This window comes from Haliotis asinina, chromosome 5 (genome assembly GCF_037392515.1).
Source record: "Haliotis asinina isolate JCU_RB_2024 chromosome 5, JCU_Hal_asi_v2, whole genome shotgun sequence".
Taxonomy (NCBI): Eukaryota; Metazoa; Mollusca; class Gastropoda; order Lepetellida; family Haliotidae; genus Haliotis; species Haliotis asinina.
The window spans coordinates 67270578-67290825 of record NC_090284.1 but is presented as its reverse complement, the minus strand read 5'-3'; the positions used below and the strand labels follow the sequence as shown (position 1 = coordinate 67290825).

General features: G+C 36.2%; 1 protein-coding gene across 3 annotated transcripts; it reads right to left on the bottom strand.

The window, feature by feature from the left end:
• Window positions 1–1754: 1754 nt before the first annotated feature.
• Window positions 1755–19501, bottom strand: LOC137285105 (nuclear distribution protein nudE homolog 1-like). Of its 3 annotated transcripts, none has more exons than XM_067817315.1 (9): window positions 18866–19501; window positions 15635–15788; window positions 13070–13218; window positions 12656–12701; window positions 12106–12196; window positions 10733–10945; window positions 8956–9050; window positions 7186–7280; window positions 1755–6351 (listed from the first exon to the last, which is right to left on the bottom strand). In XM_067817315.1, the coding sequence occupies exons 1-9, from the start codon at window positions 18946–18948 to the stop codon at window positions 6285–6287; spliced, it is 993 nt and encodes a 330-aa protein (XP_067673416.1). In that variant the 5' UTR covers window positions 18949–19501; the 3' UTR covers window positions 1755–6284. The 3 variants fall into 3 exon arrangements, with proteins under 3 accessions (XP_067673416.1, XP_067673417.1, XP_067673418.1); XM_067817316.1 differs by having other exon boundaries at window positions 6195–6351; window positions 10790–10945; XM_067817317.1 differs by lacking the exon at window positions 8956–9050 and having other exon boundaries at window positions 6234–6351.
• Between the last annotated feature and the right edge of the window lie 747 nt (window positions 19502–20248).

Here is a 20248-nt window from a genome sequence, read left to right as displayed (position 1 = left end):
AGGATGTTAATTTGCGGAAATATTAGCTAATGGTAACCATGTCAACAGACACCCCAAAGCGTATATACTGCAGGCCAATTAACTGTGTTATATGCAGATTTTTGTTTGTGGAGAGATCTGTGTCGGTGACCTCCGGTCCCTAAATAGTAGCCGTTGTCTGATTGGTTAGATCTATTTAACCGTCTCGCATTTGATTGGACCGTCATTGGTTGCTCAAAGGTTACCTGACGCGACCTTCTACTAGGTTTTGTTAGACTCAGTGGTGGAGTGTAACGAAATACACTGAGACGAAGTTTACTTAGACTGCTGTAAAAAGTTACTGAAGGAACGAATAATCAAAACTGTTGATTTCAAATGTTATGAAGATTTTGTTTTAAGGTAAGTCATTGTTTTAAAGTTGAAGATACTCTATAAGGAATCTGTGTGTATATCTTGCATGAGTATGTCATGTATATTTTGTTTTGTTGAAAATGATTTTATGAGAAATCTGTTTGTGCATGCAATATGATGAGTGTTGGTTTTGATGAAATGTTTTGTACTGTTATGTTTCATGGGTTTTGATCATCATTGAAATATTGGAACTTTGGGACAAGTTCATGTAGAAACACTTTTACAATAATACACTGTACATATAGGGGGCTATATTACAGCACATCAGCAAAGTTTGATGTTTTGGGAAAAGTTCTCCAGGACACCATTAAATTTGAAATGGCATCAATGATATTAACTTGTATAAATAGAATAATGGTCACAGATTTGCAAATGTTGTCTGAAAGGGACGTAACCCTTACCAGTCAGCCTGTGTTTTGTTTATGTAAAAGCAGTTCTTTCCAGGTCAAGGGATTTGACGTTGGTAATAAAAGAACTAATATGTGTGTGTATTTGGTAAAGATAATGTGTAATAATGGTTGCCTCTCAAATGAAATCCATCAGTGACAGGAGAATTTCTGTTAGGAATTGAACATGATGACAATTAAAGTACTTCAGTAAAACATTTTGGGGACATAAAAACTGTCAAAATGAATACTAGTATTTGTAAGTTTCTCCATTTCGGCAATATTTTTTTCATCATTTAACTCGGGCGATCTGTTGATCAGCCTTGTGTTACATGTAAGTGATTGAATAAACATTTTTAATCATTGCCTTCTCTATCTGTTGTCTGACAAATCAGTCACTGATTAATGACAAACTCATGACTTGAGTCATGACAGAGGACGTCCTGAAGTGCTATTACCAGTTTGATGAAATCCAGGAGGACATGTACATGTTTACAAGCCCAGAAATATTACTGCAAACCTGGACTAGAGCCCAGCGTCATGGGTTCCTGTCACACCACAATGATACAACAAACTGCCTATGCTTGTGGAACATAAACCTCTCGTACAAAACTGTCATCAAAGATACCATTACAGAATTCTATGTCAGTATTGTCCCTAGTCCCTGATATCTGTGAAAGCATGTAACTACAAGAATCTATAATGGTGAATCATAAACATTCAATAGGTGTTTACCTACAGAACCCCTCTGATCAGTTTAAACTGTACTAACAGTCAGTCAGTCGATAGTTTAAACTTTGCAACACTTGGAGGTGTCTTATGAGGGCATGTCCTGTTACTATTGACTGGAATATGAAGAGATGTATAATGGATCCCTATTACTCACAACATGAAGTTAAAAGGGTAAAATCATTCACCTAAAATTAGTCATTTAATATAAAATATATATCTTATCAGTGAAAACAGACACACATCATGTCAGGTTATGTATTTATTATTTAAGAGCATCTTTAAATGATCCAGCAGTTTGAGTACAGTTTACAGACTGGTGTGATGTTGGCTGAACTCGTGGCTGACAGAAGCTTGTGCTGACTTCATGCATATCAAAGAGAGTTGATGCTGAAAGATGACGTCAACAGCACATCAACAAAACTACACTCCATGGAGTGGCTACAACCCGATATATATAGACAGGTATATATACAAGCACAAAGAAAATACATCAATCAGCCATGACTTTGGTTGTGGCTATGAAAGTCTGTAAAAGATCCATTTGATCCAGGATATAACTATAGAAAAGATAATGTTGGACAGACTAAGGCTGTCACAGTACAGAAACATCTTGTGTTACTATATGCCCTACACAATGCCTGCCAACCAAGCCTACCAGCTAACTCTATTTCAAAACAACACATGTCATGTTTTGCCCACACATCTTTTTCAAACAAATTATACACTGACATATTCTACAATTCCAATTAGCACACCATGATGTATTCAACATTACTCTTAATCAGAAGTAAGTTAACAGACGTCCACAACATTTAATGAAAATAGCACTTCATGCTCAAGTGGTTAGAAAAAAATTTCAAGATTAGTACAAGTTAAGTCAATCTCATGAAACTCCTTTGTACTCAGTCTCACTCCAGACTTAAGTGTGGCAATGGCAAGAACTAAGATCAGATATTTATGAGACTGAGCCAGTATTGGTGTATTCTTGTGTGATTAAATTAAAAATTAATGTTGCTAACTTTAACTGCAAATAACTGTTGGATGAACGGGCACCTACATATACACACAATAGGGTCATTGGTAATATCTTGAGCACACTACAAAACAAGGGTTTAGGTGAAGTTCACAGTTATGAGGTTACGGAATTAGTATTGGCCTTTATGCTATTGCCTGTATTCATAAAGGAACTAAAAAAGCATGCCAAATATGAAACGAGGTAGATGAAGATGTGAAAAACACTGCTGAATCACACTGAATACTATGACAGTCATCATGTATGCCTCTGGGTCCATGTCAGCTTAGGTCAAAGTTACTTTTACTGAAGAGCTGCTTTGGCAGGAAGTGATAATCAAACACATGAATTTGGTCCAATGCACATAAAATGTTGATAGTTTGAATATCCCTGCAGTGATGACATCACTAGCCAAGATGGATAAGTGTGGTGATACTGTGACCATAAATTTCTCCTCCCTGCAGGCTTGTGTATTGACTAAGCAAGAGGTTTATGACAAAACAGCATTTCGTTTGACTTCAGAGGCACCAAGGTCTTCTGCACAGATGTTATAGCATATTGGACTCGTTTGACAGACTGCAGCAATTATGATGCTAATAAAATAAAGAATCATATTTCCAGTCAGTAAGGATGCAGTCTCACTAATGATAGCAAGAGGAAATCTATCATGATGAAGGTAATGATTTCAAAAGGCAGGTAAGTTACTGCCAGGAACTATCTACTGAGTATTTCATGTCTCGTGGATTTCTCACAGAATGAAATGATTGTTGCTTGAATTAATGTCTTTTAATGTGGAATCAAGAATTCTACTTTAAATGCATATAAGAAAGAAAAATGAAAAGAAATATACTCCTCAGAAAGTTTCGAATTGAAAGGAATTTTTCATATTCTATGAATTATTTTTCTAAAATCTTCATATTCTTTTGGTTGTTTACTTTCATATTTCGTCATCTAATGAGGGACCTGGCTACAGTCCTGTTGAGACAGAAGACTGTCCAAGAGCAGAGAGAAAAAACCCTGAGCACCATCATAAACATTCTTTGACTGAGATAGTGGAATGACTTTGACACATCATAACAAAGATAATCTCCAAGAAATAAGGACTGGAAAAGTAATGAAAGCAAGCAATATCATAAACAATGAAATCAAAGGACAAAGTTTTTAATTGATTTATATCTTGTTGATCTCATAATTCAAACAAACTAATATCAAGCAGCTTATTATGACCACTGACACACAGGTCATTTAAGATCACTTTCCTGAATGTCACCAGTGAATATTGTTTTGACCAGCAGGTTCACTTTTCCATTCCCAATTTCTCCTGCTTAATTGATAGCGACAATATATACAAGAGCTACACACTCCTGGATCAAACAGACCTCATGCATGTGTTTAGGATACAAAATTGTTGCAACAACATCTTTTGTCACTACACGCATCAAGGAAGCTTAGGGGATGCACGCAACATCTGTGTCTTTCTGCATAGACACATCAGTACCCTGGGGTTTGTAGAATCATGAAGTCTGGCAAAACCAACATGCAAGAACACACTGCTTGAATCATACAAAGATGAAATGGTAAAACTGAATTTGTAAAGGAGAACCTGATTTGAATCGTAATGATAAAGAAATGATATGATCTGATGTGACTAAAATGGAGAATGATAAAACTATGACATTTACAAATAAATTACTGTTATGATAGTTAGCACACTTAGTACTGGATTATGTTATGTGTGGCCATAAAAACCAAATAAATAGTATATTGTATATACAGTATAGCAGAGATGTCATTGTATACCTCTATATGTATGAACTAATAATTTTTTCAGTGACAATAGTGTACTGACATAAGTTTTGGAATATTGACATTAACTTTATAATTCACTGCCACAGACATGTTTACATTTGCTAAAGATTACCTTGATTAAGATGGATAACAAAAAGACAGAACATTCAGTTTTAACCACTTGCATAAGTTTCTACTCTGGATAAGGTTGATGATTATAAGATCATATAGGAACTGTCCATCCCTTCACGAACAGAAAAAGAATTCTTTCATCAATAAATAATGATACTTTGAGCTGATATATCCATACTTAATTTCTAATCAATTACAACCCAACAATATGAGCAGTTTCTTAATGTTGAAATTCTTACACACCCACAGAGTTATCACCAGAATGCTCCCGTTTCTCAATCAGCACTATAACATGATAAAGCTTCTCAACTATCAACTAGTTTAGTTCCTTTTTAAGAAGATGAAGCCATTCAGGGATCCCCTACTTCAACACTATCTAAAGCATCAAAGGATGTAAGTTGTAGAGCAAATTGTTAAAAGAGAAACAGATCCCACTGACCATTCTCACACAATATACAGAAATATCATCCAACCCAGCATCGGTGAAACATGGATACACGTATCTTATATACACAAACATATTTTGGCAGTGCTCTTCACAGTGACTGTACATTCACTAATCAGCTTAATAATTAACTTGATGCATATCACGGTTACTTTTATACTCGCCTACTTCATGGGTTTCTGGCAGACTAGCATAGTAATTAGGGAGAGTATGGTTTATGAGAACTGAAATTTACAGTTAGGTTAGAAGCAACTGTGCACATGCTATCACATTCATGGTGCAGGGCTTGATTAAGGCTAATATCTATTCCATCAATATCAACAACAAAGCAACAGCCAAATGTTAAACGATTACACTCTTATCTCATACTTGGTCCACATATTTGGTTCCACAGGTACATAAAACAAACCTCTCACATTACAGACCATCCTTTCTTTCCTTTCACTTCTAAAGGGTAATGGGACACTGAACTAATCCTTTCTTCTCTGAACTGCTGTGTGGACAAACAATGAGTAGAGATTCTAATGGTATATGTGGTCAAAACATAAACCTGCACAACAGTTTGTGATTTGAAAAATATTAAATTCATACAAATTGGAAATTTAGAAATATATATACTATGACACAGATCATAATCATGATGAACATGGCATTGCTTAAACCTTACAGGATCAAACATTGACAGTGAATTATTTTCTTTCAAAAATTGACATGATAAATAAGCATGTATACCATATAGTTAACTCGAGTATCTGGAAAAAAGTTAAGGATGAAGTAATTCAGTCTAACTACACTAGTCGTATCACAATTTATTACAGTTTCACTAGCCCCATAACCATTACACTGTGAAGTTGGACATATTCATAGATAATTACAATCACCGTTTTGCCAGACTTCATGGAAGAACATTGCAAATCATCCAGTGCATGATACTAAAGTACTTCAACTGAAGTGGACACTAAAAAGTAAAGACACATAGACATCTAAATATTAAAATGTTAATTGCGACCTATGCAACTTTACACGAAGAATCCTGGAAACTTTGAGATCTGAAAGACTGTTGAGTTCCTGTCCTCAGTCTGTATCAGTCAAATCCTGCATGATCATTCCTCCTTCATGCACAACTCTCCAACCTCTTCCATTCAGACTCCATAGGAAATAAAAGCCAAAAGATGAGACAAATGAATACAGCCTCATAGCTGTCCATTACCGGTGACAAGGTTTCGTCACAAGCACTTGATGACCAAAGTCTTGTCTCTCACTGAGTCCGTCTAGCCAGCATGAATCTGCCCTGTGACGTATTAGACTGTCACACAGGGCAGACTTCAGGTTGATAGGTAAATGCACAGGGTGGTGACTAGACATCTTTCTACTTGCTAGTCTCTTCACATCGGTATGTTCAAGACACGGGTATCTTCATGCTGTGCTGGGAGGCCATGGTGCCCCCACGGCTCATCCTTTTCATTCTGTAAAACATGAAATATGATTTATTCAGTGAACGTTGGTTAATACAAGACTGATGTATCACAAAGGTGACCAGGCTACACACTTTGTCTACCCCTGTACTGATTTTCAAACAATAAGGCGAAATACATCTATATTTCCAGGTTGATGATTCTGGTAACAGTTAAAATGACAAAGGAAAATGAAAAATAACTATTAGACATTTCATTTTCATTTTCATTGTAGATGACATATTTTTTCAAGCGTCCATAAAGCATGCCACTTGACATCTTGTAACACAATGTCAGAAAAATCAGGACATACATTTTATCACTCCTGCACAAATACAGTTTCCAAAAGCATGTCTTACAGGTGAAATTGATCCTTAGAATAATTGTGAATGTCCTCCCTTGTTCATACATGCATAGAGCATACTCTGGGAGTAGGGTCAAAGTTTCGGTGATGGAAAAGCAGCAAGCAAGGATATTACAGAAAGATTACAGAGTTAACAGTTGGGGATTTAATTTCTGACAAACCTTGAGAACAGATACAACTGTTCAGTGAATGGGCTTCACACATTGTACCCAAACAGGGAATTGAACCCGGGCCTTCCGAGTGATGAGCAAATGCTTTTATCAGTGGACTATTCAACTACCCATACAAGGGGGAAAGAATGTTTAAACATACGCTCCTGCATTATATGAGATAACAATCGTGACACAAGCTAAAGTGATGATAGTGATCACGTCGACAAAGCTTTGATACTTTGAATTTCCACGTTAGATCCTGTCACTGGGAGCACTATGACAGAGATTGTACAAACAGGATATATAGCAAATTTCTCTGTGCGTACTCACCTTGGCGAATCTACTGCACTTCCCGCTACCACTTTACCACTGCGAGGCTGATCTTTTACAAAATTTCGACATGAGGCTAGTTTGCTTTCGAGGGCCTGCAAGAAATAACATTTATTCCTTTTGTAAACAAAAATCAGTAGTGCTATTTGTATCACGTTTACATACATAGCATGTTAAAACAATCACAACAACATTAACTGTAATTTCAAAATAGAATGTAAGCTCAAGAATTTCTTTTACTAGTATTTCTAATGGAACATTAACAAAAGAACAAATCTAAACCTTGTAAAGAGGAAAATTATACAGCAATAGCACTAATGCCAACTTTCAACAGTCCTCTCCTCTGAGGTTCTGTAAAGTTCAGTTCACAGACATAGATGCAACATACTGTAAAGGCAATTCCTAAGGAACTTCTCACCCAGTCTACCATTCGTTATACAATTATTAACATTCACACACATATATTAAAACTGGTACAGCACAATCTGTTATCTTAAAAATCTGGTAGAATCACATCAGTTAAGACTGGTTAGTACACAAAACCCTCTTTTTAATATTACATCCATGCCAAGCCAAGCCACTTGACATTCTGACAATTTAATCAAAAACAGTCATAAAGGAAAATCACCTAAAATAATCTTTGCCACATACAGATTGTGTGAAACTTACTGCCACCCAGCATTCAAGTACAGGAATAAGCAGTGTTGGCTCAAGAGACGGTTTTGGAGTGTTTTGACTCATCAAATTCATTGAGGACCCCCTCTATGTTACATCTGCCCATCTATTTAACATTGGAGGGGGTCCAGAAACATTATTTTCATCAATTTGGACCCACTCAAAATTTCACCCAAATCTAACACTGAATAAGAGTTGTAAGAGCTACATTATCAGAAACATGATGTAAAAAAACTAAAACAGAAACCCTTTAGTTCTAGAGACAATAAACATATTCCATATAGAACATTCATTCTTAGAGAGGAAAATATTCATGTTATATAACTGTACTCACATTTATTCATTTTCTGAAGGAAACAGGTATTAACTGGAGAACTTTTTTTTCCTCCTATATGATCAATGTTAACAAATACTTCTGACATTTTAAAGATAAATCATATGTCATGATTAAAACCTAAATATGATCCCCTCCATCTTTCATTCCAGCAAAATCTTACATGGTCTTTTATTGCAAATGTGATTCAGCTTTTTATCAAAAAGTAGTCAGTAAACATTGGTGCAGCATAAAAAATACTAAAACAATGAACTGTGACAAGAAGAGCACAATCACAATATTTCACAAAACGTTTCTGAAATGGTTCCAACCTCAAAAACATTCAGTGGATTATTTTCTTTGTTTTTCAAAGAAGTTTACTTATGGGCTGCTTGCAGACAGGATTTCTCTCTAACAAATCCATGCACTAGACTGAAATATAAAGCTTGGAAACTTAACTTCATTTCCTTTTGTTCAGAACAAACATTGAAATTTGTGGACTCTACCTTTCTGACAACTAAAGTATGAATCACACATTTCATTGTATGCATCATACCAACAACTCAAAACATAATGCATCAGTACTTATGAATGATTTAAAATGAAATGAACATACGGTTGTTAGTACCTCTACTTCATAATGCACATCATTCGTTCAAAAGGGGAAGGGAATGAAGTCAATGCAAGGTGACTATTAAAGGAACACGTTTTAGATGAAACAGCATCCCATGCACAACCAGCATCCCGGTGCCAATATGGCTGCCAGCCAATAGACTACTTACACCCACTTTCCGCAACAAATCTCCAACAATGTTTAGGGCCGAGATTCGCGCCGAAGGAGTGAGAGGTGTACCAGAAGAACTCGTGCTGGGGACTCCTGCAAAGCAAAACAGGTGTCATTCAAGCCAAGTAGCAGACTCATGTACAGGTGGTGGCAGTCCCATGCTGATGAGTGGATGAGCGATGAATTATATATTCCACTTGACAGTTAGTAATGTTAAACAGAGGAGTTGGAAAATGTTAGAATGTTCCTGTCAGCTGCAACCTCAAACAAATAGGCTCTTACATTGTCAGTATCACATTACTTGTAATTACAGGAAAACATAGTTAAGTCAACATTTGGCAAAAATATTAAAACAAATTTTAGAGAAACATAACAGTTCATTCTTATGTCACAATGCTTCATACTGTAATTATCTGAATTCTATTCATTAACATGAACCAATGAGTAAACTTTCCACTGTTCTGGTGGTAAGAAATGAACACAATGAGTAGCTAGTTAACATGCACTCATTTTACTCAATGCACACACCATATTTACACAACTACTACAAGACTATGTCAACGCACAACACCAAATGTCTCTGAAGCCAATCCACTAGGCTATACTTAGTTGCCAGCTTTTGATTATATAAGCCAAATCATCACAAATTGCCAAAACAGTTACATTCAACATCAAAATGAACTTTTTACAACACCTGTATTATTAAACAAAAAGAAATTTCCATTCTCAAACTTTCCATTACAAAAACAATAACAGACAAAGCATCTGTAGATCTTACATCTAATTATCAGTCCAGCATGTCCAACAGTGTTGTAAAAAAAAGTGCCACAAAGCCACACAGAAAAATAAGATAATGTACACTTTGTACACATACCGGTATATTTAATCTTATACTTTAAGTTATAGTTCAGAAAACATGAACAAGGCAGCAATAATCTTTTTCAAGCAGCCATACATGTAATCAAACATTGTAAAGTCAGAATTATTCATTCCACTTTACCTTTTCACTTTTGATTCACAAAAAGAGCATGATGGACTACTGTGTATTTTCATTAATATAATTCGCTATGTAGAAACTGAAGATTTTGTTACTGACTGTTAGGATAGCCTTTGAAAACACAAAGTAAAGCTTAGTACAGGCAAGCATGCTGGTGTAGAGGAGGATGAGTGAGGTGAGTGATACATGATGCCCTGACGTTGTGAAGTACACTGCTACCATCATAATATGTCCAGGAAGTTAGTATAAATACATGGATAGTATATCACTTGTTAAGACACAGTCATTGGTCAGAGAACATGCTGCGTTGATGTTACATGAATATGATCACATGTAAACAGATACTGTAAGACATACTAACTGTCAAAAATTTCCAATCACATTATATTATTATTAGGTCACTAAGAATAAATCATTTTATAAAACTGATCACAAACTCTTAGTCTTGTATCCTGATATACAGTTCATTACCATAATATTTGTTAATGGACTCAATATAGTGTAATTATTATATGCTTATCACTGGTTTATCACCATGAAAGCAACTTAATAATCTGCAATCTAAAACCATAATTATTAATCAAAATGTATTCATTAGTGTATTAAAGCAGAAACAATCCAAACAAGCCTCACATCTGAATCTTCCTTCATCACACAAACACACAGTGTCTCAAGAATGAAAACGTGAACTGAAACACAGCCCCAGACAAATACAAATGTACAAGCACAACATTGACAACTACGACATGTACGGCTTGTAACAGTGTCTGTATCTTACCTCTACCCACAGGAGTAGAGGGAGACAAAGGCACTGTAGTAGACATGTGGGACCCACTATATCCACTGTCTCCCATTCGCTGTGGGGTCATCCCGTTACTGCCATCAGCATGTTCAGCGGCCTCTGGTTCCAAGTGAACACTGGCGGTCATCGACTCACAGCTTGTACTCATTAATTCTTGGCGTTCTCGAACGTCAATCTCTTGCCTCAAGTCTGAAATAAGAAGACAAAATTGTGTAGTAGGTTACTTCTAGCCATTACCATGTTTTCTGAGCAAGACTCACGATTCCCAATGACTGTATCAAGGATATAAAGCAATAGTTACTGGAGGGAATGAGTTGACATGATGTATTTCAAGTCAGTATTTTCAAAGGCACATCGTGCCAGTAAAATATATTGATTGGTGGCAGCAAGATATATATAGATAGATAGATAGGTAGATAGATATTGTGATGCCTTTAAACTCCAAAACCTTGACATCTCATGATTGACTATTTGTACTTTACCACGTATCCTGCCCACGAGTAGTCGAAATTGCTGACCTAAAATAGCATTTATGGCTTGTAAACTATTAGAGTTGTGATGTAACGCCCATGCCACGATACATATCATGATATTTTGTCCATGTATACAGAAAAATAAAAGTACTGGATATAATGTGCTGTTATGTTATCATTTCAGGGAAGGTAATCGTCACAACTCTAAAAACTATATGCTCCTCTATTTTGTTATATCTATTTGACAAGTGCTACGAGTGAGTGATATGAGTTGGGCTTCACATCACCTCAGCATTATTTCGGCCATATAGAGACGAGATCAATTCTGCATTCACTAATGAACACTGCCACAGTGGCATGATATTGAGATTGAGAAATGTTTGCTGCAGATATGCATGGTTGAATTCTGATTCCAAGTGGTGGAACCAGGCTAGGCAGTTTACAAAACAGATTTTCATAAAGGGGGTTGAAAACACAATTGTATGCTGGATTTGAAAGTAATTTAGTGATATACTATTGTAAAAGTTTAATGCAGCATAGTTCAAGGGAGTGTTTGTTAACCTCCAAGTATAGACTGTCTACCACAGAGGTCCCAAAGCCTCATGCCTTGGCAATTGATAGAATCCAACATTTCTACATTGCAGGCTCCATAACAGACAATGGAGCTGTAATCTAGTTTAGAGCAAACAAATGATATAGTCAATGACACTGTTCGCAATGTTCCCCCCAAATCACTATAATTATAACACCGAAATTGGGTTTCACATACTGTAACCATGTAGGGAATTGAACCCAGATCTTCAGCATGATGAACTTTAACCACTGGGCAACCCCACCACCCCTACAAGTTCAAAGAACAATGGTCTATTCACTAACCTCTTGCCTCATCCTTGAGTCGTTGTACTGTCTCTGATAGTGTTTCCTTTTCATCCAGTTCACTTTCTAGGAATGCATTTCTTTCTATTGCCTGTAACCATTGCAAGCGTTACAATATCAGTATAAAGCCTAGTATGGGATTAAATTCACACTTTCTTGGTACTTGTACATGTGGTTCCTTTGTTTATAACACTATAAGTAGGATACAAAAACCATACTATTAATATTATTCACATCATGAAGGAACTGATACCCTCGAACAATCTTGAAAATATTTCACCAGCTTGTTTCATTCATGACAACTCATACAAACAAATGTGAGTAAAGCTAAGGTTTGTGTGGCTTATCAGTAATCTGACTACAAGCATTCATGTTATTGTTGGATGACACAAATCTACAAGAGCTGTCTCATATATCAGATACATTATACTCAGTCTAACAGGTATTATGATCTTCCCCTTCTTGCTTGTTGGAAATAAATCAAACAGGCCTGCACCATAATGGGTTTGTTTCAAATCTTACTTGAAAAAGTACAAAAACAATTACTTACTTGATTTAATCTAGATTCAAAATCTTCAAGGGATACAACTGTAGCTCTGAAAAAAAGTTCATCTTTAAATACTAAAAACAAAGTACAGATCAGCTAAAATGTGACATCTGACAAAAAAACAGTGATAACACAAGTTATATTTGAGAAACAGTGATAAGTTGGCCATATCACAGAACAAGTATTGTCATGCTCATAGCATCCAGTGGAAAACGGTCACAAAGTTCAAGTTCATAATGCTTTTTCAGTATTTGGTTTTAGAACTGTTAGAAGGATCTATAAAGCTGAACCAAGCAAAGCACAATATGTAAATCAGGATCAACCTGCTTGTGTCGTTCTTTTCTCACTGAAGGAAAACGCCATTATTGCTATTATACTATATTGTACTGATTCACAAACAAAGCAAAAATGACATACCTTTTAGCTCTTTCTAAGTCATCGTTAGCCTGTTCCAGTTCCCGTACATATTTTTGTAGTTCATCTTTAAATGCAGAAACTTGAGCTAGTTCATCTTCTAGAAGAGAAACTTGTTTATGGCTGGATCCCTGTAGTACCTCTAATTTTTCCTGATAACAACAAACAAAAACACTGATACATAACCTTTATATTATTGCTATGATGATTGTTTATAAAATGATGACACTGTTACCATCAGGGATGAGAATGGAAATTTTCATTTACAGCTGAAAACTAGTCGGGGGTGTGGAGGCCACCGGCCCCCAGCCAGGTCCAGGGCGGAGCCTGGTCAGGGGCCCAGGGGGGCAAAGCCCCCCGGAAGCTCCTGGGATTTTGGTATTTTACACACTAAATATGGCTTCTAAAATCAATATTAACACTGTATATATATTTAGACGTTTCAGAAAAATGACCCTGGGGATGTAAAAAAACGCGGATTTCCGCGGATCCGCGGAAATTTCTCATCCCTGTACCATGATTATATTATTTACCTTCATCAATATTCATTAAGTCAGAAAGACATGTTCATCAATATCCCCCACCACATGGTCCCTGTTTTCTAATGCTGCTACAACATTCATGCCATGAGAAAATATGTCCCCACTGTGGGTACTGTACACTAAGTTGAGAAAAGCATTACAAGGTCCATAACTATAAAGAGTCAAAGCACTGTTTTCGAACTCCATAAAGGTATTTGTGCCCATAAAATACATACCAAATTTCATTTCCCTATTAGTAATGTCAATTTGAGAAAATTTCTCCCCATTGAAGATATAATCACTAAGTGTTAAAAAAATAATTCTCTAACCAACTGTAACTCAGTTTCTGGTTTTGAACTCCATCAAGGCATAAACGTCCTAAAAACACATACCAAAGTTTGTTTCCCCATAAAAATATCAAAATAACGGAAAATCTGTCCCCATCATCTTGGATGGACGAGAGGATGGAGCTCTAACCTATATCAAGCACCCATTTTGGTGTGTTGGGATAATATGTTAATAAATGAAGATGTGTTAGAGATGATTACAATATAAGTTGTTCACCGGTCACAAGGGGACATGGGATCATGTACCCTTGATGTTTGTTTATAAACAAAGATCAAGAATACATCAACCCATGGGCCCCAAGGGACCACTGAACAACCAAACATCTCAATGTTAATTTTGAACTGTTTGAAGCATGTGTATCAGATCATACACTTCAGCTAACCTGTGTAAATCAAATGATTCCAACCTTGCATCTTGCTGTTTTTCCCGCAGGTATTGTCTTAGTAAAGTCACTGCAGTGTAATTCCCCTTCTTGATATTCACATGGAATACAATCGAATGTCCTGTCAAAATTTATTTATTGAAATGCGAGGCAAATCTTTATGTAGGCTATGGCCAGAACTTGCAGACGACACAAGAAAAAAAGATATAGAGTTATTTCCCTTCCATCAATTTGCATTCTCAAAACAACACTAATTTCCATGCATCATGTGTGACTCAATGTTATTCGAGATAAAGAAGTACTACCACAAAGTACTGAATGAGTTACCATTGGCAGCAGGGAACAATAAAATGTACCTCGCTTGTAAGTGGGGTACATTGAAAATAATAGAAGAGTGCTCAGCCAATCAGAAAACGACATTTATGTTTGAGGTTAGAAAATACATAAACGTACCACCATTAAAATAAGAACAAATTAGGTCTTCACAAACCGATAATACAACTCAATTTTAGAAAAGCAGATATTTAGGTAACTTTTCAGGAATCGAAATTATTAGTGCCATTGTACCGATGACATGGATAAGATTGCAATGGCATGGTTAAATTTCCTACCTGCATGCCCTTATGGCACACTTGATTTGTTTGCTAACATACATTAAAGTGTTTACTGAATTCACCACTAATATCTTTCACGATTTATAGTGACATTATATAAAGTGACTAATGATAATGTGTACAGGTCACATAGACACCAAATCATCGGCGTCTTTTCAACGTTTGAGATCAGTAAGTAAACAAAAATACATACTCAGCAGTGTTTTATTACTCATGATTTACCAGTGAATGTTACAATACAATTACAACTTTTACATTCACATCCAGCCATGTAATGTTTTGAAGTACAGTTTAATAGACCATTGAATTTATGGCACATCTGAAACTGAAATGGCACACTAAAATCATCTTGACAGAGCCCATGAGGCACACATGAAAAAAATTAATTTTGATCTATGAATGTTTACCATTATTGTGATTTTCTGGTTAGAATTCAATGATGAAACTGCTGAACATGATGAAAATCCTTATCGTTTGGGTAATGCTATAACTTAAACAAAGAACAACACTTTCTGAGTATTTCCGGAATTGGATTACTAGGAATATTATACATAAAAACTACTGCAATAAAGCATGGTAAGAACTACTTTTATTTCCAATTACAGAAACCAGCAGTGAATGACAGAGGTTAAACAACAAGCAGAATGGTGCTGTCTCATCTGATAACTGATGAGTGTGTCATCTAGTTGTGATCTCTACTTACCTTTAATGATTCACATTCTACTGTGAGCCTGTGTTTATCAGCCATTAATTCTTTATTCTTGTTTTCCAGCTGTTCCAGCTGCGTCTCCAGCTCACATTCTAGTTCTCGGCTGCTAATTTGGAATTCTTCTAGTTCTTCCTTAGTCTCTTCAAGTCTGAAAAATACAGCAGTTGTGACCATTCACCATATTCACAATCACACTGACCGGAAATGACCACATATACTGATATAGGTACACAAGATGCTTGGACAAGATGAGACAAATGGATTTCAGCACGACAACAATCACATGAGAATAGATTTCTCATGAAATCCTTGTACCCTGACTAGTGAGTATCAGTTTGCCCATATTAATAGATATGTGAAGAAAAATATACTTGTAAAAATGTTGTCTCTATTTCAAGGTAATGTCAGCAATGTCCCTTGGTCATTAACAGATGACCACACTGACAAAATTTATTGCAAAGTCTAAATTGTCTGTATATGTTAAGATTGTTACTCCTCTATGCATGGACAACAGGAACACCTTTTAGCAAACTAACAACCACTGACATTAAAAATATTGGACAGGTCTTCTTTGTTATTATGAAAAGAACTGAGACCATAACATGCACAGTAACAACAAGCAGTGTCACAGTGTTCAGGAAGGATTAACCATGGCAAGTCACTGATCTGATTTTTACAACTGAAGTGAGTGTGTTGTTTTCTCATGACATATTTATGTGGATTCAAACCACAGACCTCCACATAACCAAAGAGAACATCACTATCAGCAAGGTAGGGTGATATCTGTGGAATGACTCAGAACCCTTCTACAACTGCACAGTATCTGTGAGACTGTTATGCTTTGTTGAAATGTTCACTGTTACGCACAATGTTTACAGCCCATGGTTTCCACCTTTCAAAACTGACATGACACAAGGTCATGGCTATGCTTTTTACTAGGGAGTCATCATTGTTAGAGATTTACATATATTTTAACCCCTCTTGTTACCTAAAGTCATGTGAACATAAAACTTGACATGATAAAATATAATTATCATACAAAAAATTCACTGAAAGCCACCTGGTTCACTGAGAAGCAAGCTAGTACTAGGTGTAGAACAAGCACATGTATAATTACTAAACAGGTTATCTGTGGCATTCTGATTGCAACCTTACTACTGTATGCTTGTAGGCTTATACATGAACACCACTTAGTCAAATGTTACAGGTCATTACACATGCATGGTAAGCATGGGAATGTTTGTGCACTGTGTGATTCCCTATACATAGCATCACCTGAGTTACAGTTGCAATAACTTGTATGTACAATAGTGTGACCTACAAGGAAAGATCTGTGAAAATTCAGGTTTGAATTGGTCTTCAGTGACCAATGCTATCATAAGTGGCAATTAATGGGATTGGGTGGTCAGCTTCGATGACTTGGCTGACACAAGTCATTGTACCCCAACTGCATAGAATGAAAATACAGTACAATTCTTTATGGACAACAACATCTTTATAATTGTGTGATGCAATGTTTCAGTATTGATTCTTACACAGTTATCAAGCATGAGGGATGTACAACAGCACAGCACAGGCTTATATGCATAAACAGGGATAAAGTAATAACTACAAGTAGCTTTGAATCAAAGGGGCTAACAACAACAAACATCAATGGATGGTGGTAATGATTCAGTGACAATAAGAGGAAACCAATGGTAACTGAGGCAGAAACAAGATAGAACGATGCTCATGATGTTTATCACTGGATTGTCTGGTCCAGATTTATTTACAGACCGCCAACGTAGAGCTGGAATATTGCTAAGTGTGTCGTTAAACAACCAACCAACCAAACCAATCTACAAGTTAAAGAAATCTGAACATTTAGTCATTAATAATAAATAATATTAACTTTCATGCTTATAATACTACATCAGTTTTAGCATTTACACCATTGTATCAATTTTAATTCTTGATTCTGTTCCGAGTGATTTATGTATTTTGGGGTCTAAGGGACTCATAACCTCCAGCAGTGAGAGAACAGGGGTTCAAAATGTTTTTCAACATCCACTTGCCACAGGGCAATTGACTTTAAGAAAGTAACTTGTCCTGACTAATTTTCCTCCACTTTGTTATCACTGCAAATTTTAATAGCTACATTTTGAGCGGAGATGAAAAGAATCCAAACATATTTCCAGTTTGAAACTGTTTGCGGATATTATCTAGTGGCCCATAGACAAGTAAGATACCATTATTTGATTGCCCGAAATGAATACTGACTTGTCCAAGGTGTCGGGCAATGGGATTTTATAACCCCAGGAGAAAAGTCAAACACTGAATGAATAATAGTTCCAATAAAGGAGTGTAACCGTGTCAATTCCTTGTTAGTCTTTATCTTTTTCAGTATGTAATATATATACTTTTCACTTATGTTTGCTTGTAGATGAAACAGATCTTTCCATGCTGAAAAATATTTGGACACTATACAGACAAAACAGAAATTTCACCTCAGTCAATATGGAGACACTGTTTAAAGGTAAAGTACATAATACCACCAATCCCCAAGACTGTTATTCAAATATATAGATACGGAATTCCTCAACTGGAACAACAAGTGCTAGTTCAAGATAGCTGTGAATAATTTCAATGTGTCTATGTAAATGTTTTCATAGTGCTTACGAATGGAAATTCATGTTTCAGGTAGCAGTACTTCATAAAATAATCTCATTTACCATTCAGTGAAAATTTGACTATGAATACACATTTTCTGCAACCTCTTAGATGCATGTGCATTTTCAGTTTTTAAGCATGTTGGATTATGTACATTGAAGGTTACCACATCCAATAAACTTCCTGGCTGACCATGGTTATGACAATGCCATGACATGGCAATCTTTGGATCTTGAAGGATAAGTGTTTTTGATACATAATCCAAAATAGCAAAATTACCATATTTATTTAGAAAATACCAAAACGATCAGTCAGCAAGATCACAAAAGTTTAAGTCTGTGATTTACATTATGTACTTTGTGCAAACAAATGTGTTCAAGCACGGTTCAGTCATAACATCTTACTTTCTTAGTCATTCTGTTGCATGTATGAAGATGTTTTTTTTGCAATCCACATTGCTCCCAATTAATTATCATCATCATATACAATGGGCATCAAAGGATACTGTAAGACATGTTTCCAATCCGTTGGGCTAGTCAAACATGAATGTATTATCAGAAAGACAAATGAACTTACTCTTGCTTGAATTTCTCTGCAAGGCTTCGCCAATATTTCAGCTCCTCTTCTGGAGTCTGAAACTTCTTTGCATCATCTGACATTTTTCCACAATGTGCATTAATTACCTCCTATCACGAAGATCCCAGCTCCATCTACACAGTGCTGTCATCTAACCATAACACCGTAACTGGTGTCATATGGACATTTTGTTATGCGAATTATGGACTGGTTTAACAGGTGTCACTGTGACACCACGGGTCAAAAGATGTTGATTAGGAGGGAAACTAATTATACAGCCAACTCAAACCAATATATATCATTAATGTCAATCATCAATATACTCGAATACATATACGGCTAAAACATGACAGTAATATCAGCTAATTATCCACAGACGATAGATGAAATCCAGGGCAGCCCTATATTTTCAGTCAAACCTGAAACGTCAGATCGGTCGAACTAGACACACTTGTTATGGTCAACACAAACGTAGATTTTCAATCTGATGGCTGTTCCAGATACATGATCTCTAAACGCTTCAGAAAATATGTACCACGTAACAGTCCAAGAAATATACAGTGTGAATTAGAATAATTAATTTCCTTCGGTTGTAACTGAAACTTTGAGCGGAAGTTGGATATCAAATATGGCTACGAAAGTAGTTCGACGATACATGCGCCTGTTTTTGGAATTATGTTATAGTGAATAGCCAGGGTATTCAATGAAAACAAGTGTAATAAACTAATACACGTAGGGCTTCAAATCATCGCTTTTCAATATACTAATCACATCAGTGATATAACTATTTGTTTCACGGGATTATTTTGTGACAAGGGAGACAACCGTATGAATAAATTGGATTGATGAAAGCAGACGTAAAATAACAAGTATAGCCTCGCGTTATGGGTTTTCGGATACAGCACCTGTTCTTCTCTCGATTGCGTTTTGAAGTATTGCAATCAACCATATCACTTACTGAAATATATGTTCATCATAACACAGGCCAACATTCAAAAGGCGCAAAGTCCACCCTAAGTCACAACCCGACTGAACGCTGCCGTTCGAACATTTGCGTGTGATCCGACGATAGCTGCTGCAGCCCATTTCATGTACGCCGGGCATACAGTGCTTTAAAGGTTACATGCAACCAAAAAATCAAACATAAACAAAACACAATTATCAGTTATTCATGACAGATAATATAGATATATGCTGCTTGTGAAAAAACAAATAAACAAAATTATAAGCGTACAATCGCGATTCAAAAGTGCTATATTTTGTACTTGGGCTTACTTCCCACGTAACGATGCCCTCGTGAGACCGAACCCAGTCATAGCGGGTGGGTGTGCACTCAAGTGTAACGACGGCTTCCGATTGGCAGTTTCATTTGCTGATACGCTA